Source organism: Ochlerotatus camptorhynchus, unplaced genomic scaffold, assembly GCF_037179485.1.
Source record: "Ochlerotatus camptorhynchus isolate MF236.1 unplaced genomic scaffold, CSIRO-AGI_Acam_v1.1 ptg000367l, whole genome shotgun sequence".
NCBI lineage: Eukaryota > Metazoa > Arthropoda > Insecta > Diptera > Culicidae > Ochlerotatus > Ochlerotatus camptorhynchus.
This window is the reverse complement of record NW_027040855.1, coordinates 1,644,707-1,668,893: the sequence shown is the minus strand read 5'-3', so window position 1 is coordinate 1,668,893 and position 24,187 is coordinate 1,644,707. Positions and strand designations below refer to the sequence as shown.

Below are 24,187 nucleotides of genomic sequence, written 5' to 3'. Positions count from 1 at the left end.
GTAGATCAGAAAGGTTAGTTTGAAAATTATCTACGAGTAAAATACACTTACTTCAAAAATTCCTAAGCATCTACCAAGCTGACCTTTTACACCTGCTTCCTCTAAGACTTCGCGAGTTGCCGTCACGCAGGACTCCTCGTCTGGTTCGACCCCTCCGCCTGGAACTATCCATAGTTCCGGACGTCGTGAAGATGTTACTAGTAGTACCTGCAAGCAGTATGTCGCATTAAACCGAGATTCGTAAACGTTAACATTGACATTGATCTTTTGTACAACAGTGCTGCTTGGAATCGGATGCGTCTTCCGGGCAGCCTTAAGGATAGATAGTTCTTTGCTTTGGAACACGGCTTCGAAACCTTAAGCACACAGAGAAATGAATTTTAAATTCAAATGGATATATTTACAATATGTTTGAATCAATAACAAAATACATTAGGCCCTGAAACAAAAATCCATTTTTCTGCGTGAGGTATAAAGATAGTTAAAGAGGTTAAAGTCAACTAAATGCCGTCGTGGATATGGTTTCATAGAGTGACATAAAGATCTACACTGGCGATTTTAATGCGAAGTAAGTAAGTCTCTGACACAAGTGCCGAATCGCTAATAAAGGAGCGCTTTTGCTTTGTATCGTCTTGGTGTCTTCTGCGCACTTATTTCTTATGAACCAAGGAATAAGTGTACCGAAGACATCAAAACGATTAATTGGAGAAAGTAGGCTCTGCCTTTGAACAAGTTTGACGTACATTTTCTCCGCTGTTTATTTGACGCGTAAAAGATAGGGAAATATATTTCGTCATATTTTTATAACAGTATAAAAACCCAACCACCACACCGGTCCAGAAGTCGATAACAAAGAGTTCAAGCAAAGAGTCAAGAAGGAGCTCCGAAAACAAACTCCCCCACTAAACCCCCGACGTTCTTTCGTTTGCGACGACGTCACGGAGAAGCGACCCACAAGTGGTGAACCTGGAGACTCCTTTAATCACAGATACAGACAGGAAATTCCCCTGATTAAAAGGAATCACCATGGATCAAGGTGTATTCAAGGAGAGGCAACATGTTATTTCAGTTGAAAAGTATCATCAGTACGAGGCGGAGGAAGCGGTCAATGGTGGATATCATTCTGATTCAAGCAAGAAAGATGGACCAGCAGCGCCATGCAATTTCATCCGGTTGACATTGCTCATGGATTCATTTGGTAAGTTCGTTCCTATTTATTAATTCACTTGTGATGATGATCGTCAACAGCCTTGAACAGCCAGAAACAGTTGCAGAATTAGGTGAGAGCTTTCCATTTATTTGATTTAAATAGTTGTAAATTTAACTGCAAACCCATAGACAAACAAATATCATTTGATGTTCTGTTTATAGTCACCTGTGTACGCTACAATCAGTATTAGTTTACCAAAGCGATCCATGCTGCAAACCTTTCCCCACATTCAACATCCCAGTAATTTCTCGTGGAAGCGCAGAGGACTTCTAGGTTTCCTTCATAGCGAGTGTCATGTCAACACATTCCTTCCCATTCAGTATTTGATCTGCATTCGGACACGGCCGGCTCTGGTATTGCTAAGTATTAGATCTGCTGTTTTTACACATTGCGGATGAATGTTAGTCCCAAACATCATCTGTTGGTTCTTTGTGTAAATGCAGCTGATCTGGCGATAACAGAGCAGCAACCGTGGGCGGTTAATAATGCTCATGCAAGTAGTCGGTTACCCAGTGCTTCCAAATCAGGTTGGCTTGGATTAGAGATAATCGCCATCATTGCCACAGCACGGTGACGCCATTATCGTGGGTGCAGAGTGAATTGACACTATTGAATGACCTCAGGAAGAAGTGATTCTGCTAGCTTACTATTCAAATTCCTGTTCGACAATCCCTTTATCAAAGGAATTCAGAAGTATATTATTTTGTATGGATCCCTAGGACACATCGTAGTAAATGAAAACGAGGAAACAGCATGTTTTGCAGCCTTTGGCAGACTAGCAAGCTGCTACACCTGGAAGGTCCCTGCCCTGGATCTACATCATTGACTCGTGACCACAATATTAAACTGCTGAAAATGCGGAATGCTTACAGTCAGGAAATCAATTCTTCCGGAGGATTAAGGGGGATACAACGAGATGGGAAGACCCACAATTGAGGAGGATTGGCGACATAGCCTGATCGCAAGTTCCACATGGCCAGATGTCAACAAGGGGTCACTTGGTCAAATGAGTAATTTAACTGATTTTTAAATTTGTGTCAAACTGCATAAGTGATTTTCAAATTTGAAGGGTGAAGAGCATATTCCGAATTGACTTGAAAATAGTGACCACCGCCGTTATGAATTTCCATATTGTATATTTCAAATCAAAAATATTTTTTATGTTCATAGATTTCACATAATCCCTTCCCCTTTGTCCTTCTCCTTTTCTTTTCCCTTTTCTCTTTTCAGAAAGCGAGTAGTGCTGGGGGGGGGGGCGTGCTGTCAAATCAGCCTACTGATCATTCTTGTATGAAACTGGTTCCAAACGTAAACAAACGCTGTAGGTTTCTTATGGCTTGTTTACGTTTGGAACCAGCTATGCGAGGTAGGCGACGATTGTTCGTATTTGACAGCCACCTCCCCCCCTTGGAGTAGTGGCGCTATAGCCATAAGTCATAAAAGGCTGGGACAAGAGTTAGTGCTCATGCCCCAACCGTCAGAAGAAAATGGAGCATCACTTAACCTTTCTAGCTTTGATGCTTCCAACGACCAACCAATCATATAATTACCAAAATCGGATCGTACGAGTACGGTACGAGATGTCCACGTTTCATCCATTTATTGGATTCTGAAGCATCTTCGATTTAAACAGGCCCGATGTTTTCTGAATCATCTTGTCCCTTAAATACTGCACAGTAGGCCTGGCCGTTTTGATATGTATGACGCATCTTCGATGTGAAACATATATCAAATAGACAAGAACAATGATGTAGGTATATATATTATTTTCCAGGATGCTTTCAGGAACTGGCTGTGTTAGTGTTAGATTAGATTAGATTATATTAGAAGACATCAAAACGATTAATTGTATTAGCCTTTCCGCACTTTTCGTTGCACTTATAAAGGGCGCAATGTGCTATATTATAGGGATTTTTAGCGCTCACTTAGTACTAAGTGAGGACGGTAATCTGTTTGGAGAATTTTGTGGCAACAACGATTGAAATGCTTCTAATCATCAGTGATACTCAGGGGGCGATTCAACACACGATCCTGCAGTGAAAATATCATTCGTAAAAAAGCTCAAAACCGGATCAGCAGATGTCCCAGAAGGTGACATCGTAGAACAGCAGAGAAGGTTCCCTGGCCATGAGAGAGTGTAAATTCTTCCAAGCAGGTGCCTGCAGATAATCTCACATTACAACAGTAGAACAAAACATACGAAAAACTAAAAATATAAAAAAAGTTCTTTGCAGAGTGCAAATCCAAATGAAAGCATAATGCCTTGTTCAGGTTGAGGTTCAGACTATAGAGTTATAACATGGGTGTGATAATAATTATTGACATGAAAAATGTCATCAAGATAGCCTTGTAACATGTAACATAGCTCCGTAGTCTGAACATTGCAAAATACTGCCCAGTAATCAGCAGATGCATCGTTTCTGTCTCAGTTTCTACTCTTTTGGATTGATTTGAGCAGTTATAATCTTCTTCTTAATTCCTTTATTTAAGGTGAAAATGACCTAGTGAGGGGCCTCCCTTAGCTCAGTCGGTAAAGGCGCAGCTACAAAGCAAGACCATACTGGAGGTGGCTGGGTTCAATTCCCGGTCCGGTCTAGGAATTTTCCGGGTTGGAAAATTTCTTGACTTCCCTGGGCATAGAAGTATGATTGGACTTGCCACACAATTATACCAATGCAAAAATTGTACAGGCATCGAAAGCTCTCAATTAATAACTGTGGAAGTGCATCTAGAACACTAAGTTGAGAGTACGCAATAAGCTAATATGCGATATGCAATAAGCTTGAAATGCGAAGAAGAAGAAGAAGAAGACCTAGTGAGTAAATACAAATTTCAAAAATAGTATTCTCTGGGACATCACTTCACATTTCGTCGAACCTCTTAACTGAATCCCTTTATGAAGAGTTTTGAGCGTGTTGGTGTGTTGAGTACTTGGCACTGATGAAGTCTGCAAGTAGTAGATTACTTTTACCTTAACGTCGGTCTCTTTTATTTTTTTGACGTAGAACTACGTTTGTGATTTGAAGGCACACTTTGTGAAAACCGAAAATGGAACATGTAACATAATTATGAAAGATTTTGAATGTTAATAACTCAGCTACCCCTGGACCAATTGCAATAATTTTATCATCAATCGATCAAAAATATTTCTACGCATCTTTTTCAAGGCATTATCATTTTTTTAAATTTCACTATTGAAAATTCCACGAATGTGCAAATGTTGCTTGATAATCAAAATTATCACCGATTGCCTTCGAAAAGCGATTTCTCTAACACAGATTTCAAAGTTGAATTCCATCCGGTCTCACCAAACGGTGTTTATTCAATCACCGCGTTGTGAGTGGTGGTGTTCTCCAGTACACAACGAGAAGCTCCCCGCAAGCAGCTAGCTATCAAGGGTGCCCACAACCGCTGATCGGATTCAGTTACAATCACCGTGTGTGGTGGTGTTCGGTGCGTGGCGCTGAACATTGTTCTCCAGTACACAACGAAAGGCTGTCTACAAGCAGCGAGCTGCTTCCCACATAAGCATCCATAGAAGAAGGAAGAAGCCGCACAGTCATTTATCGGAAACAGTAGCTCTTCGTGAGTCGCTGTGGGCAATCTATGCCAAGCGCGTCACCCTCATTCCAAACAACATACAGCTCACCAGCCTCATCTGTGTTTAACACCCTTATAACTCAGCATTACTGAACCATCACGACAAAACGGTCCTTTTCAGGACCACCATAAATTTGTAAAAGAGTATTTTTTGGACATTTGTCAAGGTCATCAATCGGATGTCAGTTCCCATATCAAGCTAGAGCTAGAGTTAGGGTGTAAGAGCTTTTGTAAACAATGACTTCTTTCGATGATGTCTTGAAAGTCAAAGCTCACCCACGCAAATCAACAAAACTTCCCCTACCCGACGGTAATGTAGGTTTGCGTGGGCGTGCCTTGGTTTCCTAAAAATCATCGAGAGAAGTCATTGTTTACAAAAGCTGTTACGCCCTAATTCCAGCTCTATCTAGGATATGTTTAAATCTAATATACCATCCCCAACTAACATTTTTTGCAATGTAAACGCTTTACTCATATCATCCCAACTAACATTTTTTGCAAAGTAAACGCTTTACTCATATCATTTATACAGCCTCAAGCTGTATTTAAATGTTATACGATATGAGGAAACCTTTACTCAACCTCTATACAAACAAATCTGGCGAACTTAGTCAGCTACTTATGACTGTTGGGACGGTTGTGACAAGCTCTTATTGCATATCCATTAACGCTTCTATACAGCTGTTATCCTGCTGTTTATTTGTGTGTGAACTTGAAAGGCGCTTACTCAACCTTTTCCCGGGTATCCAATAATCACTACACAGCTTTCTCTTGAAGCCGGGTTAAATATTATTTACGCTTTTTTTGTTGGAGGAATTGATTAGGTTTATTTTGCTGTGCAAATCAAATTATTCGAAATTAGTTATAAGCACACCACCCTGCACCGGAACCTGGAATCGAACTTGAGACGACCGTATTGGCAAACCTTGACACTACCAACTTCGCTACGCCAACACTTTGAACTGACGTAAACAAATATACATGACTTTCTACAATAATACCGTTGAGTAGAGGCTTTATAATAGTGCACATGAATCACTGTAAAATTGCTCTAGCTGTAACTGCACTAGCTGACTGTAAAATTGCTTCCAAAGTAGCACTAACACAGTTAATTAGCTGAGTACAGTAATATATTCACTTTGTTAGCTTTGTTTTGCAGCTACAAGTTGAAAGTTGATTAGTATGTGTATAAAAGTGACATTAGCGTTTATTTGCTGATGTTATTCAGTGCGACTGACAAATTGAATAATGGTTGTGAAAAAGTTGAGCAAACGCTCTCCAAAACTATTTTGCTAGCTTCTACTTGTAGCTGTATCTGCAGCTTTGTTTCAACTACTTTACAGCACATTGCTGGAAAAGTTGTCTTATAAAGCTGAAAATGTTAGTTGGGATGTTCATGAAGACAACATTGGGGGTGCAATTTCAAAAATCAAAGTCGGTCGCGGCATGAAAGTGGTCTGATTTTAATCTAGAGATAATGGATTTTAATTCTTCAAAATGTCACTATTGAAAATTGCACGAATGTGCAACTGTGGCTATGGTCAGGCATGGAAAATCATTTGCATTCATTTCGTGCATTCATTTACATTCATTTGTCCCTAACTTTTTTCATCAACAGAATTCCGCAAAATGATGCATGGAGTTTTTGTAGGTTTTGTTATTAACTACAACTTTTTTCAACAACTCAAATCCGTATCTCTTATGCATGACGAACCAGAGCGAACAGAAGCCACTACTGTTTTTCAGTGATTGATTTTTCATTCACTGAAAAACAGTAGCAAGTTCTGCTCGCTCTAGTTCGTGATGCATAAGAGATTTTAGTTATGGGCAAAAGTTGTAGCTAATAACAAAACCTACAAAAGCTCTATACATTATTTTGCGGAATGCTGTTGATGAAAAAAGTAAGAGGCAAATGAATGTAAATGAATACATGAAATGAATGTAAATGATTTTCCATGCCTGGCTATGGTAATTAAAATTATCAACGATTGCTTGCGAAAAGCGATTTCCCTAACACAGCTTTCAAATTTGAATTCCATCCGGTCTCACCAAACTGTGTTTATTCAATCACCGCGTGGTGAGTGGTGGTATTCTCCAGTACACAACGAAAGGCTGCTTGCAAGCTACAGCCCACATGATGCATCCATAGGAGGAAGAAGCCGCACCGCTATTGATCGGAATCAGTAGCTTTCTTCTATTCATACACAAATCACAAGCTCCTGCTGCAGTTAACAAATAAGATTTATTATATAAGACCACGTAGTCCTATGTTGCGTACAACCCCATAGGGTTGTCCCTTGTAGTTTTTTTTTTATCTCCCCTCTCGCTTTGGCGCTGATCGTGTTGGTCCGCGGATGATCCATAACAGCCAAGTCTTGTAATGACAAATTTAACGTCAAATATTCGAACAACCGATTAATTGAAAATTCTTATCATTTCAGTGACAGGTGGCTACTATTGTAAATATTATTAAACTTATAACAATTTCTTCTTTTTGTATAAGTGATTGATATTTGCTGCGCTTTGAATCATATCGGACATTTGTGTAAGATGTGAGTTATATCTTCAGTGACATCACAGTGATCACATTCGTCGAAGGATATTAAACCCCATCTATTCAGCCTATCTTTTGTGGCTAAGTGTCCTAATAATTATGGTGTCTCTAGTGGAAAGCTTTATATCTTCATACCACGGTTTTAATCTTATTTGTTGCATTATAACGTCGGTCTCCGATCCGCAATCGAGTGCCAATCACCGACGTACATCGATTGTCATCCATTGACGGCAATCGAATGCCAGGAAGGCGACTTCCCTACCTGGAAGATATCGCACCCGTTAACACATGGACCGGGAACAAAGGTGTTACTTCCCATCCGAAAGAAGGCATGACCATAGATTTTTTAGCTGGGATTGAACCCAAACAAACTGGGTTTAGAAATCAGTCATGCTTACCTCTACACCATCGGCGGCATCTAGCAGTTATTGAGCATTACAAGCAGTATCTCACGAACACTAATACAGCGTGCAAATTCATAGAGATTGCTGACGTTTATCGTACGCACACTACGTCACGTACATGTTTACGCAAAATGTTTTCATCAGGAAAAAGAACTTCATATTGGAAAATTTTCCTGATGATAACAAATCACTGACACAATCACACTTTAGCAAGGAATCAAAAATATCTCCAAATTACAAAATGACAAGCGATCAACGAACCGAATAATAACGCTATGTCAGAAGTGCAATGCAATAATGATATAATCTTCTTCCTTCTTTTTCATGACAAGCAGCCCGTGCGACACAACTCACTCGGAAACGAAGGAAACGAGCAAATTATTGGCAAGCTGCTTCACGAAGTAAAGCCGAACATGATACACGTGTGTTAATGGGAATTTTTTTGTTATGTCTTTTCTCGATTCATATCAAGCTATGTCCTCATCCGTGTATATTGCAACAAAGCAGGCAAGCAATATATCATTATCCTTCTACCACTCGGATCGAGCTATGTTACAGAGCGAGTTTGTCATGGTAGTCGTAGAAACCGTTTTGTCTGTATCGTTGGTTGCTTTATGTGTTTGGATTCGCTGCACTTTAGCAATCTCTATAGGAATTTGACAGTCATCAAGTGCACCGGTCATCAATATAGGGTCGCTCCCCACATATTCGCGAACCATAACTTGCCCTTACCGAAAATCGTTGAAAATTGTTTATTATCCTTCCTTACTAAACTTTAACTGAAATAGTTACGGAACTTTACATGAACGTTTGTGTCATAAAGTTTTAACCTTATGTAGGGGAAATGCAGGTAATGTCGGCCTAAGTGTCCCTAGTTTGGGCCCATACATAAATTCAGCAATCGACTAAGTTTTCAATAGCAACCAAAAATATCCATTAGTAACGTCTCAATAACGCGTTCATCTAGATAAAATTGATAAATAGCTAATTTTTAGCGATGGGCCCAATCTTAGATCCATAGGCCAACATTAGATAAATTTCCTCTATTATGGTTTTTTGGAAGTGGACCTTACAAATAATGGGTTGTTAAGCTCCATTTCCATTCAAAATTCTTGTTTTCTTCATACATTTTCGGAAAGAGAACTACATATATTAGAACCTTTTTACTTATGGTTTGAGAATTTTAATTGTAATAGTTATGGTAGTAAGTAAGGTCCATGGATGGTTTTGCAACATCGATCAACTTTATGTGGAATATATCGCGAATTGGTAATCATTAATTTACAGGCAACCAATTCTCACCCTAGGAGCATAAATTCATCGAGATCTGCTGCATCTTCACCAGCAAATCTTGATCATCAATTGCCCGGATTTTTGGAAATTTTCCCGGTTTAGCGATATACATTTGAATTAAACATGAAACTGAATGCGATTAAGCCGAAGTTGGGTCATTTCTAAGACGGCAGCACCTTTGCGGGATCTTGCATTTGGTTCTGCGACACGTTCGAAGTCTTCGCTCAAAACTTTGCAGGCTTTTATTTGATTGAGAGTTCTTTTCAGAATTATTGTAAAATACATTTGAAATTCTCTCTGGAAGCCCCTTGAAAAAGTTCAGAAATTCTCTGTAGAACACTCCAAAAAATTCCTAAAACTCGTCATTAGACTTCGAACTTTTTCTAATAATTCACTGGAGCTTATTTTTTTTTAAATTTACTTTAAATTCTCCGTAGAGTTCCCAAGCAATTCACCTCAGATTCTCGGCCAAGAATTGAAAAGGGCCTATTAGCTTTTATGAGCAAAACTTGTAATACCCCTCCCTGCAACACCATTGGGCAGAGGAAATTCTCCCGCCGAGAATTGTCTTTTCTTTTTATTCCGTGCTGACCACCAATGCTACCGACGCCAGGGGGCAGCTCCCACACCTGGACCCTAGATTGACAGGCGCTTGACTTGTGTTCATCCATTGATGAATCCGTTAACTACTTCGACGAAGTTGTGAGCCGATTAATAATGGATTGTATGTCTCTGAGGAGACCTGCTCCAAAACCTGCATGCTCTAATTCTCGATTTCCTTGAAGCGTGTGAGATCGAAGGCTCTTCGCAAATACAGCGTAATCCATTCACCAAGCGATTATTTTTGTTAGTAAGTAATGGCTATCGAATGTACAACCGGTTTCTTTATAAAAATTATTCAAAACGTATGCAGACCAATCTCCGGCGTAATCCTAAGCTTTTCTGGACGTTTGTGAAGACAAAAAGGAAAGAGGATGGACTAAGGGTTGAGATTCATCTAGGGTAAACGTTCCTATAGTTGCGGCACGTTAGAAGCGATAAAAGAGCCCACAGTTTTTTAGAAAAATGTAACCTCCTGGCAGAGCATGTCAAGAGTATTTTCAACTTGCTTGTTGCTTAAGGGAACAGAGATACTCCCAGTAATGCGTCCAGCTTTGATATGTTCACGGTCACATTGGACCTCGTCGACTCTGCCATCCAGAGGCTGAAATTCTCGAACGCTGTTGGGCCTGACGGCATTCCATTGTCCATACTCAAAAGATGCTCAACAGAGCTTTGGGACCTCCCTTAGCTCAGTCGATAAAGGCGCAGCTACAAAGCAAGACCATGCTGGAGGTGGCTGGGTTCGATTCCCGGTCCGGTCTAGGAATTTTTCGGGTTGGAAAATTTCTCGACTTCCCTGGGCATAGAGTATGATTGTACCTGCCACACAATTATACTAATGCAAAAATGGTACAGGCATCGAAAGCTCTCAATTAATAACTGTGGAAGTGCATCTAGAACACTGAGAGCACGCAATAAGCTAATAATGCCATACGCAATAAGCTTGAAATGCGAAGAAGAAGAAGAAGAGCTTTCTTCTCCGCTTTCAAAGCTGTTCAATACCTATGTCATTACATTGTATTTCCTTCTCTTTAGAAATCTTAGTTCATAATCCCGATTTTCAAGAAAGGGGCTGTTCAGAAGCTACGTAGAAAGTTCTTTGGGATTTTTGAACCCCCCCCCCCTCCCCTGCGTAAAATTTGGTAAAATTTGTATGGGCCGTGGATAATTTCCACCCCCATAAACTGTCTACGTAGTTTATGAACAGCCCCAAAGGAGACAAGCTAAATGTGGAGAATTACCGAAGAATTACTTCACTTTGTACATGCTCGAAAGCATTCGAGATAATCATCAACGACACTTTATTTGCCAGCTGTAGAAACTACATTTCTCCTGTCCAAGATGGTTTCCACCCCAAACGTTTGGTCTCAACAAACCTCCCTCCTTTCATTTCCCTATGCCTACGGAATATGGAGGCAGGAGCACATGTGGACGTCGTATACACGGATCTCAAGGCTGCTTTCAACCGGGTTGATCATGCCATTCTACTTGCCAAACTCGAGAAGTTCGGTGTCTCTCAAGGACTCACTCGTTGGTTTGAAGCGTATCTTACCAATCGAGAGCTTTATGTGAAAATCGGCTCTGATCAATCGGAATATTTTTCAAACGACTCAGGCGTTCCTCAAGGCAGCACTTTGGGACCGCTGCTATTCTCGATATTCATTAACAATTGATATTTCCAACTGGCTGCCGGTCATTCTATGCATACGATGTCAAGATGTACGTAGTTGTGCGATGCTTCACTGATTGCTTGCGGTTGTAGCACCTGAATGATAGTTTCGAGTGGTGCTCTAGGAATTTTCTCACGTTGAGTGTTCAAAAATGCAATATCATCACTTTCCATCAAATATACGATCACCAACCTCTTCAGCGTGTGAACAACGTTCGTGATCTAGGGATTACACTTGATTCCGTTTGACATTTAAGCTACAATACAAGGATATCATAGCCAAAGCTAAAAGGCAACTCGGATTCATCTTTAAGATCTCTGATGAGTTTCGGGATCGTATCTGCCTGACAGCTTTATATTGTTCTCTAGTGCGATCGACACTTCGGACACTTTCCAAACCACACCGGAGCAGTAACAGAGAGATTCTACTAAAAGTGGCCAAAGCCACTGTAAACAGTAGATTATCCTACGGGATCGAACTGTTCTGCCTTTTCAACGACTCTCTAACCACACGACTAGCCCCAACGTATAACCAGGCAATCAGAATCGTCGCAGGACTTCTGCCTTCAACACCGGCTGAATCGGCATGCGTCGAACTCGGTGTACTACCGTTTCAATACCAAGTCGCCGAAACGCTGAGCTGCAGAACGACCAGCTACCTGGAAAATACCACCGGGAAAAACGAGGTCTTTCTCCTCAGGGAGGGGAACAGAGCTCTCGGAAACTTGGTCCATCAGGAGCTCCCACCCGTGTCCAGGGTACACTGGAACGGAGCAAGAGGATGGACAGAACCAACCATACGCGTTGACCTTTCAATTGCCAAGCGCTTCAAGGCAGGTAACAACTCCCGTGCCATGCAGGCCCACGTAGCGGAGCTGCTGAGAACTAAATACGCAAATTTTCAACACCGTTACACGGACGGCTCTAAGGCCATGGGGAAGGTCGGATTCGGAGTAGCGGATGTATCCAATAGCTACTTCTTTCGACTACCCGATCAGTGCTCCGTCTTCTCGGCGGAGGCTGCGGCCATCCACTTCGCCAATACGACACCCGCCAATAAACCCATATGTGTCCTAACAGACTCCGCCAGCGTTTTATACGCCTTGAATTCAGCAACATCCAGACACCCCTGGATACAAGGGATCCAAAAGGCCGCGCCGCCGAACACCTCATTTGTTTGGGTACCCGGCCATTGCGGTATCCGGGGCAACTGTGAAGCAGATCATCTCGCTGCCACAGATCGCTCCGACGGGATGGCCACCACAGTTGTACCCAGTCAGGACGTAAAAAAATGGGTGAAAGCATCCCTCCGAGACGCCTGGGCCCGGGAGTGGTTCGCAAAAAGGGGACCGTTCCTAAGAAAAATAAAGGGCGACACCTCCAAATGGAATGACATTACGAGCCGATGGGAACAACAGGTCTTATCCCGGCTTCGATCCGGACACACCCGAGTGACCCACAACATGGGTAGCGCTACCTATTTTCGGAAGTTTTGCGACTCCTGCAACACGATTATGACAGTCGAACACCTGATTGTCAACTGTCCCTGCTTCCATAACATCCGGCTCCTCTATGGAATACCGAACAGCATACGTAACGCCCTCTCTAACGACCCGTCCACGGAAGCAGCCCTAATAGTTTTCCTAAAAGATGCTGGACTGTTCTATAAAATATAATCAATATATACAAAATGACTACGCTTCGAACATGGACACCACTGGAGTAAGCCTGGATATCACATGACGATTACCTGACTGCCTTCGACAACGACCACCGCCATTCACACCATGATCCGCCAACCACGCTAAGAACCAAGACAGGAACTATAATGAACTCTGTTTAAAAATACTCTGTACTAAGGGGACTCCCTTCTGGAGCTCCACCAACCTCTAGGAGAACCCCTTCTGGGTTCTCCAAACTCTCAACTATATAATTAGGGAAGCCCCCTTCTGGGGCTCCCGGAGATGAACCAGCCTGCGGCTGAAAATCTCCTAAATAGAGATAATAATAATATTACAAGATCCAAACGATTACCCAAATAGTAAAATTAATCTTTGAATTATTTGGATGATACCTCGATAACGTCGTAAGCACATTAACACTTTTTTTTTTGAAAATTTAAGTGTAAACAGCAACAGTTCTGTTGCTATTTACAAACAAATAAATTATATAATGTACTAATCAACTTGCAACGCCTTGCCCTATTTGTACCTTTTCGTGACACATATGACAATTTGGTATTGAAAAACTATAGAGTAAAATGATGAGATTTTTTTAAATAAAAGAAATGCATACAACGGTTAACCTTAAATAACTATCACAGACAAACAGACATAACACATTGAATATTTCTCACTATAAAACATTGTCGCAAAAACATTACCGCCATCTGTTGAGTACACTGTGGTGGGTAGTACGCTGAACAGATGGCGGTAGTGTGTAAACGTCAAACGCAAGGGAATTGACTATGCGCGCCACAGGTGGCGATACTACCAACTATGATACTTTTAAATTGACCGTTAAATACTTGTTCGATGAACAACTTGCGAGTGTTATGTCTGTTTGTCTGTGTAACTATCATTCCTATGCATGGTCGGAAGACCAACTAAAAATGATGTTTCATCTTCTCCAATAACAGGAACGACAACTGCCAACAGAGAGGCCTTCCTATCTACTTCAATTCAACGAGGAGACCTTTACCAGAGTACGTTAGCTTCAGTAGAGAACGTATCGTTGGCGATCAGCTGGAGTTGTTTCTTGGAAAACAGTTTGCAGTATTTAAGGTCCTCACTGTTGATGTTGCTTGCGTATCCTAGCTCATATCGTCCTTTTTGAGAAAAACAATTTTCTCGTTATGTCCACGTACGGGCGAGGCTTGAATAAGTTCAACGTGTACTGTACGTGTAACGTGTACATGCAGACACTGGAAATGATCGTGCGTATGCGCCAACAGGAGCAATTGTCTCGTTAAAGACTAATAGCTATCACTACCACTGGAACCACCAAAGGATTAAGAACAAAGTTCTGAAGATGATTTTGAAGTTGCCTCCCTGGTACAGTACAACCGTAGTACATAGAATTTCGAATGTTGAGACTTTAGAACAAATGTCCAACAAAATAATTAATAATTTCAGGCAAAAATCGTTGCAATCCTCAATTGCAACGATTAATTCCCTTTATACTTAGATAAGATTTAGTTTTAGTTTTTAGTTTTAAGATATCAATTGTTATACTGACATGCAGGTTTAAAAAACCTGTTTAAAATACTGAATTGCCAAGACAGGAACAATGTAAAAACACATAGCTATATATCATAACAATTAAGGCTGGTAAGTTACTGTAGTAACTGGAGCACCTAGGTTAAAATGAAATGTAATTTATTTTGAATTTGAAACAAATAAAGAGTTAAAAAAAAAAAAAAACACTGGACGTACTGCTTTAAATTTTCTATGGCAGACGTTTCCGGCCCACATTCAAATCAGTGTCAACATTTCAAAGGGGCGTAATTGCTTTTGTAAACATTGGCTTTAGCCTTCGATATCTCGCAAGTAAATGCTCACCTCTCCAAATTAGCAATGCTAGCTGGTATATGAAACATTCCTCTGCCTGTGTCTCTGTGGTGTCCAGTCTTGTAAGCGGTCACGGTAGTCGACACATTTTCTGTGATAATTGACTGCCTTTGCCTCCGACACTTGCAAAACAAGCTATCATAGTACAGTACCAATCTAAAATGTCGTATGACAGGCTCTGTCATACGACACTGTCGCCGAAGACCGTCACGAATGTATGTATTTTAGTTTTTCTCAAAATAAGAGCTGCTGATGGTGTGCTTGTGTGAATTCTGAAAATAGCAAGCAATGATGTCCTAGTAATACTATTTCTGATCAGAAATGGTTTGATTTACACCAAATTGAGGAATTACAACGAAATCACACATGTCATATGATAGCTATTTTGATAATTTTCTTTTAGCTCTAATGTTTTTCTACCGCTCGTGTTGTGTGAGAGAGACGACGGTAGAGCATGAGTGTTCGAATACAAACAGACTGTCGCGCACGACAACGAAGCGAGTGTATAGTAAAAAACGTCAACTGTTTCAACCCCTGGTGGTGTCATTAACTTTCATGAGTGAGCTTTTTTCCATGAGAAATCGACGGCTAAATCCCTTGTTTACAAATGTAATCACGCCCCTTTGAAATGTTGGTACTGAAATCAACAATTTTAAAGAAAAAACTCCAACCGTCACTCACGAAGTGTCAAACATAACAACAGCAGCAACTGAGAAGTTGTTCACAGTGGGACAGATATGCGTACATTGTTCAACTCGTCAGAGAAATTCGCAGCATAAGTGTCACAGAAGATTTTGTAATGGAAAAACTTCTTTTTATGCAAAATTTTGACAAACTTTCTATGGAATAGTTGTATTACGTCAGTTTTTCGAAGCACAACCAAATTTTTCCGTGAAATTTTACAATAGCAGCAAAACGTCTGTTCAATCTTTAACTGCAGTTTTCTCATATTTGTGTTTTGTAACATGGGACAGTTATGCTTCCACCGGCAGTATGGTGTCCGTATGAAACAGTTTGGATAGCGAGGATCGAGTCTGTTCAGAGGAAATTCGTTCGTTACGCTCTTGGACACCTTCCTTGGAATGATCCAACGAACCTTCCACCCTACGAAGATCGTTGCCAACTCCTGGGTATTGAAACTTTTGAACGTAGGCGGAAGATTAACCAGGTAGTTTTTGCAGCAAAAGTGCTGATAAGCGAAATCGAGTCTCCCGGGATTTTGACTGAATTCGAAATCTATGCACCTGAACGAATTCTACGATCGAAGAGTTTCCTGCATCTCGGACCCTGAGCAGATAATTACAGATTACATGATCCAATACGGTTCATGTCTGCACGTTTCAATAAATTCTATGTTTTTTTTTCGACTTCAACTGCACAGCGGAAACCATTCGTCACCGGATTCAACGTAGTCTGCTGATACTAGATACCGTTCGACACATACAACTGCTTGCAATTAGCAAATTGTTGCAAGACGATGAGTAGCTGTCCATTTAATGTACATCAGATTAATTTTGCTACCTGTTTCCTTATTTTTGTTCCCGATCAACTCTGCGATGGCGGCCTCGACTTGACTGATCCAAGGACAACGCCATGCCATAGGATGGTAGCAAAATGGGCTAAATGCTTTGGATTTTGTATATCGTCGAACAAATCAAACATCTTCTACGGTAGCCCTAATGCTCGTCGGCAGCCTAAGAAAGACATAACCATCGATCGGATTCCAGTTCCAAAAACAAAGCAGCTTAAAGTTTTGGGAGTCACACTGAATCGGACCTTCAACTTCAAAGCTCACTGTACCCTGACTGATAAAAACTGCACCGCGCGACTACGAATCCTGACAATGGTTGGAGCAAAGTTACCTCGAGGAGCACGTCGTTCACTGTTGCATGTAGGATCTGCGATCATCACGTTACGCCTCCTCTACGGAATGGGATTAGTCAGCAAATGAAGATACATGATTAAAATACTACCCTCAACCTACAACCGGATGGTCAGACTCGCATCCGGAGTTTTCGTCGCCAGCCCCACGCTCGCTATCATGGCCGAGGCTGGCGTGTTACCGTTCGACTTGCTGGTCCTATAGTCGTCTATTCGACTTCTGGAGATAACTAGCGATGCTTCAGAGTACAGACTGCGAATGCAATGTTCCAAAACCAACGATCATCTGGGATGTCAAAACGTTTACTAGGGCTGGGGACCCCCCAGAAAAAGTCCGTCCTATAGTACAAGAGGTAACCAAGCGACTTTTTCAAGGACGTACCCTGCTACACACTGACGGATCCACTGAGGTCTTTTCGGAATAGGCGTCACCAAATCCGACGCCTAACGGACTCTGCCAGCTGTTTATCTGCGCTGGAGACGGGTAGATTCAAACACCCATGGATCCAACATATCAGACCGTCCGCTGGTGATGTTAGAAACAACGTTCCATTTGATACCCAAATACCAGCCATGGACGCGATAACGGAAGTCAAACGTGCTATACGACAACGATGGGACCATCTTTGGCATACATCACGGGATTTTAAGCTCCGTGAGATTAAGTTTACCACTAATCCATGGAATGACACCAAAAATCCAGTAGACCAACGGATCCTAACCCGGTTAAGGATCGGACATACCAGACTTACACACGAGTGCCTGATCAAAAGAACAGACCCACCCGTATGTGAATGCTGCGGCACCGTTATCAAGGTTCGTCATACTTTGCTGGACTGCAGGAAATATCATGATGCTTGTGCAAAATACAACATTCAAGAGCCACATGTGAAAAGGGCATACACGCTTTTGGTAAACAAACCATTGTAGTCCCTTTTCTCGCCAACCGAGGATCCCTCACGCAAACCAACAACATCATCAGGAAGAGGAAAACTTCCCCTATCCGGTGATGTTGATGGTTTGCGTTGGTGTCATATGGGTGGCGAGAAAAGGGCATAAGAAAGTTTGTTTACAAAAAGCATTTATGACCTTTTCACATGTTGTTCTTGCATTGACCCTTCTTGTCTGCAAATAGTACTTCGCAACGAGGAGGAAGAAGAGAAAAAACTAATAGCCTTCCCTAAAGATACCAATTTGTACAATACATTGCAATTACTTATTTAGATACGTGAATGCACCATTGGATGTAAAGTGTACATAATTAAAAATATATAATTGTTCTGCAATTGTGTTCTTTTTATATTGTTCCTCGTATTTCGAAAAGATATGGGGTTTTTACGCCTATTTGCGCAAATATTTTCCACTGTTGCAGGACGACAAATTTAAGGGAAATTACCATGATGCGTTAAACAACTTCAGAATAAATATTCGAAACGAGAATATTTCGGAGGCATGGGATTCTCTTGTGACAAAGCTAAAGCAGGCAGCTAATAATACCATATCTGAATTGCATAAAATACCGTTGTCACCTACTCGTAGAAAAGCAATGGCGGAGGTCAAGAAGTGGTCTTTTAGAAACAAAATGCATCCGTACAGCCAGAATGTAGCAAAACAGTTGAAGGATGCTAAGACTAATTTTTCACAGATGTGTAGGAAAAAAGAAGAAAATGATCAAAGGCTATTTTTTGAAAATCTGAAAAGTTTTAAGCTTGGTGAACGAATTAGCAGAGCTCATCATTACATGAAAAAACATAGAAAAAACATAATAGGATACGGAAACCAAACATATCTATGCGGAAGTAGAAAATTGGAGAAGACGGTGATTTGTTGTTGCCGGAAAAAAATCAATGTGATGGATTCAGATTCCTGTAACGTACCTGATATTGAAGACTTGGATATCATAATTAGGGAAAGCAAAAATGGCAAAGCACCAGGATTGGATAACGTTAACGCAGAGCTGATTAAATATGCAAACTCAAATACAATCACCGAGTTCAAAGAAGTTCTCCAACGGGTATGGGATGAGAATGAGCTGCCAGCTCATTGGAGGCATTCATTATTAGTTCCAATACCAAAATCTGCATATCCTAAGGATGAAAATGACTACCGCAGAATTTGTTTGAGCAGCGCAGGATATAAAATGTATGCTTCCTGGATACTAAAAGAACTAATTCGATGCACAGACCCAATCGGCCATCATCAGGCAGCATTCATACACGGGCGATCAACAATGGATCATCTTTTTGTTGTAAAACGAGTGTTAGAAGAAAAGTGGAATGCGGGAGATGATTTGGTGCTGATGTCTCTCGACATCAGCAAAGCGTTCGACAAAATTTCCTTAAAAGATCTCCCAAGGATCTTGCAACAGAAAGGAGCTCCAAAAGGGTTAATAGCCAGAATTGTTGAATGCGTCCGGGAGGAAACATACCAAACGCTTTGGGATGGACAAAAATCTGCACAGGAGAATCGTAGAATGGGCATAAAGCAAGGATGTCCATTGTCACCGTATTTGTTTGATTTAATCATGGAAGAGGTCCTCAGAAAGACGGAAGCAGATTTACATGGTTTCTTCGTGTTGGATCAGGTACACAATATTCGATACCCCATCATTTTAGTGTACGCAGACGACATTTTGATTATTGGATGTAGTAAAGAACAGCTGAACATAATCATTCCGGTGCTGAAGAAACATCTTGAGGAGGTAAACCTGTTCTTAAATCCCATAAAAACCAAAATAGTTGTTAGGGCACCTAGAGGAGAAGCACCAACATCGTTAGTTGTTGATGGTTGTACTTACATGGTTGCAAAGGAACTCAGCTACCTAGGAGTGACCATAACTGATAGATTACACCGCCTCAAATCTATTAAAGCACGCTGTAAGAAAGCCATTAAATCCTCTAAGGCTGTTATTGCATTCGCGAAAGAGAACAGGCCAAGTGTGGAGATTGGAAACTTACTGTATGACACCATCATTTCTCCTACAATGACGTTTGGAACCCAAGTTTCAGTCATCACCAAACACACTCGCACGTCCATGCGAAAATACGAGAGACAAATAGTAGCGGAACTGGCGAGCTGTTGTACTATGGACGGAGAAAGGCCAAATGGGAATCATATTCTACGAGGGAAAACCGTGACCAAAAAAATTCGAGCCCTTCAAATGAGATTTTGGAGCCATATTATCAGAATGGAGGATAATCATCTGCTGAAACTAGCTGCTAAATATAAAAAGCATTATAGAAAGATAGGACGACCATCATTCACTTGGTTTGATATAATTCGACAAAATGTTGAAAGATTTGGGGATCTAAGCGTGGAAGAATGGGAGGATCTGGCCAGAGACAGAGAGAAAGTGACAAACAAAATCGAGGAGATATATGCTATTGATGAGTCAGTTGATTCAGATGAGCAGTAAAGTTAGATGATTAAGGCATACAATATAATATTCTATCTCTTTATTGTCTTATTAATAAAGTTTATTTCAATAATGATGGTAATACTTGATAGATTCGCACCATTTTTATTTAAAAGTTACGTTTGCTCTGAACCCATCGATTCAGTCATTTTAAACTCAGTTGAAGAAAAAGAATGAACGGGTGTATGAAAGGAAATGACTTCAATATATTAAAAAGGTAAGCATATAATTGATTGTATTTATATAAATTATTTATCTCATGTTTATACTGCTTTATATTGTCGAATAGAGCATCCTTATATCCCCCTTCCCCTACTAACAAGATTTCCATTTCCTGTAACGTCTATGAAGGTAGTATGGGTTCCCTGCACCTTCTTAAGTAGATGTTGAACTAACATTCCTACCTTTCCCCTGCGATTGTAAGGACGTAGCCAGGTATACAATGCGAGGTTTGTTTTGCAGATTGCATGGTATGGGAAAAGGATATTAATCCCAAGTATCCTTTTTGCGACAACATATTATGTTTTTGCGGAATATATGAGCTGATCATTATATATCCACCTACGATTTGTGCAATCGCATATGCTATGCTATGCTATGCTATTTGCGCAAATATTTTCCAAATAGGCTTTTCCCCATCAATTTTCATTTAGACATCAAAAGTCCGATGAAGAGAATCATAAATAAATAAATAAATAAACAAATTGAAAACATTGGCGACGTTTTGTCAGACGCATACTGTATCGATATTTTGATATATCGGAACGTCCCTACTGACTACTTAGGCTATCTGGGGCCCCATTCTAATTGCTTATTGAATGTAATTGTGAACGAAATAGTAAGCTTATTACTCATAACGAATATATGTTGTCTCCGGACTAATACGAACTCGTCTAATTGCAAAAACTATATTCAATTATAAGTTAAAGGTAAGATAACACAGTTGACAGTAGTTTCGTCTGCGATCGATTATTTTTTGAGCTATGATAAAAACGCAAATGATGATTGCTTATTGAGCCCAGACAACGGACATACATATATAATCCTTTATGAATATGAAAGAATCCCCAAAGGTATCTGAATATTTTTACTCTTAATGTTAAAGACTGTTTCAGGATTGTTGTTTGGTAGGTACTTAATGTAAGGTTTTCAAGAACTTTTTTTTTTAAATTCCCTTTAAAACTCACCTCTGCTTCCGCTTCAGACCGCACACAAATGCAGGCCGCTCGTCGTCGGTATCCATCCTTATCGTAGATTCGAGTTGAGTTCGGTTTTTCCTTGACCATCTTGTCTCAGTAAAATGACCTCTGCCGCTGCTTGCCGAATGATTTAGCTCCTCCTGATTAACCCTACTGTAGCTATATGACAATCACTGTTCGCGTAATCAATACGTCGGTGGACTGGACCGTGAGTTGTGAGTTTTTGTTGACCCTGCAGAAAGGTCAATCACCTTAAAACACAATAAACTACACAGCTATGCTCGGGGCATGGACAGTTAGTAACCACCGAAATTTCTATATTCTCTGTTGGTTCACCGGAAGGATCCGACGCACATGCAATTTCTCTACTGGTTATTGGAGGACACAAACTAATAATTGTTAACTGGCACTACACTCCCTCGTTGTCTAAGCACTGCGAATAAAAATGGGAAACATAGTTCTATTAATTATAGGACATTCCTGGTATGGTTTTGCGATCAATATTTCCTCCTTCACTATCGTGTGTTTTAAGAGATTTGCCGAATCGGTTTGAATCAATGAAAAAAAAAATGTTGTCGACGGTGACCCATTCCCGAAGGTAATCGAATGTGAGAAGTGGGTGGCAACATACTAGACAAGATTTTAATCACATGTAGCAGCTTGAATGTTCGGACGGCGAGGGGGATATTAGTGATGCTATCAAATCGATACAGATATCCAGATGATCTTAGTTTGTAGTATTTTTACTTTCTTCAGTAAATCGATATTCGCAAACGAGTGGCGGCGACAGGTGGCGAGCTGTAGATTATATATCGACCCAAGATTGAACGTGTTGCTTCCGATTTAGGAGTAATGACCCATGTGTAGTGTGTAGTGGAAACATACACATGCTACGAGTATTTTTGGTTGCCTTATACACTGACGATAATCCTATATCCCAGAATTTATGGGTTTTCGTTGGAAACACGATATACTGGTAGAATTCAATACTTAATTCAATCGAATCTATGCCGTATGAAAATAATGTAAAATTTTCATGATCGTAGATTCCATAGCTCACTTATGAGACAAAAATTAAAAGAACATTTTAATGAATGGATGTTTATGGAGTAGCTGAAAACCTCTTTACTAAAGAAAAGTAACTAACTGCTTATGGAGTAAAGAATGCATACATGCAACATAACAAAGTTATATGTTTAGATCCTTTTAGAACCACAGATTTTCAAACTGATTGATTTCTTTAAAAGCATTTGCTCCAACACGTAATTTCATTAGGTGTGTGGGCTTGGGTGTTTTTATATTCTCCGCAGCTGTACCATATATATAGCTGTACCATCTACCTAAATCGTCCCATTTAATTGTTTAGTTTATTTTCCTTTGACATGATTTAATTTACGTGAAGTTTAAGTATCAAACTAGCATGATTGATGAATTACAAAACTACAAATGATTCGCATACCAAGAAGATTTTGTAGAATTATCACTGCACTAAACTTGCTACTAGCGACAGTATTCATGTTGTTTGTCCTCTGTTTAATTTTCTTTGTGTTTCGTTTAAAATCTCGTGCTCATATACATTCTGCATGCGTCATTGGCTCAAAATCCTATTTCGCTTACCTTATTATTGTTTTGCCTCTGGCACATTAAAAAGAGAAAAATGAAGTCCGCATGACACTCCTCCAACCTTTACGCAACACCATCATGCGGAAGATTTGCCGAATAATCCCGGCTGAATGAAATAGCCGAACGTAATTAATTTGCACATATGTTAGTACATTTTTGTGGATTCACTGTTTATATTGCATGGAATTATCATAGCTGAGTCACCAATTGATAACCGGCTTGTGTATACTTTGTCATTGGATTTTTCGCATTTTATAGCATCAATTTAGGTGACCGATATGCGTAAATTAAATCCAAACAATCATGATTGAATTGCAGCGTAGGAATCGAACTTGAAGCGACATCATTTTAACTGGTACAAAACATTGTTGATTATCGCAAATTGTGCTTCTACGACTTGTTCCTCTTGTTCTTATCTTCCGATGAAATGATTCGCAGCACACATATTCAGTCATGAAACAACCTTCAAATTTACCACCTCGTCTTTATCTTCAATTACATACTATGGGACAGAACCGTGCACCGAAGATTTGCACCTGTTGACCGGTTCGGCAAATACTCTTCGGAGACCACCAATCTAATCTGACTTACCACCTAGAAAGGATCTGCGTTCCTTTGGTCGCAGCACAAAGCAGCTAGCTACGGATCACAATCAGCGGACGATTTTTACTAATTTGGGCTGAATCCGGCAGAGCATCCATTTTGAAGGGTAACTTTGGGTTGAGAATTGCTTCTCTATGCGCGTTCTGTATCTCCACAACAGGTTCTCCTCAATGTACGTGGCGTGGCACCTGGTGTTGCCTACTCTACAGAGCAAAGATCCTCGAAATTATTGTACCCGTCGATTGTCCGGCTTGAGTTACCAACCACCAATCAGAGCAGAAGCTTTCTAACCGAGTTCACACTTCCGGGAGCTTCACTTTCAGTCACGAATTACACACTATATTCGCACACCGAGCACACTATCCTGAGGACCACTGAATCTTGCACCTAAAGATCAAATTCAAGCACTACTATTTCCGGTAAAAAGGAAAGTTTTCTGGCTTTTCCAGCACGAAGAGTAGTCGATTATTTCAGCGGTGGTGGAAAAGCACACACACAAAACGGGCGAAAGGCGAGACAACACCGTCTGTCCGTCGTTCCGTCGGTGTCTTTTCGTTCCGATCG

The 24,187-nt window shown here is 40.6% G+C and overlaps 1 protein-coding gene across 2 annotated transcripts in view; it reads right to left on the bottom strand.

Moving 5' to 3' along the window:
- Aps (diphosphoinositol polyphosphate phosphohydrolase 1 Aps) overlaps positions 1-24,187 on the bottom strand; it is a 25,970-nt gene extending 1,783 nt beyond the window's left edge. The window contains exons 1-3 of one of the 2 annotated variants that reach the window (XM_065232341.1): positions 23,612-24,187; positions 21,386-21,830; positions 52-207 (exon numbers count right to left, since the gene is read on the bottom strand). In XM_065232341.1, the coding sequence (XP_065088413.1) occupies positions 52-207; positions 21,386-21,484 (255 nt within the window). In that variant the 5' untranslated portion in view covers positions 21,485-21,830; positions 23,612-24,187. Of the gene's footprint in view, positions 1-51; positions 208-21,385; positions 21,831-23,014; positions 23,167-23,611 lie in introns of those variants that run through there. The other variant, XM_065232342.1, reaches the window with a different exon arrangement.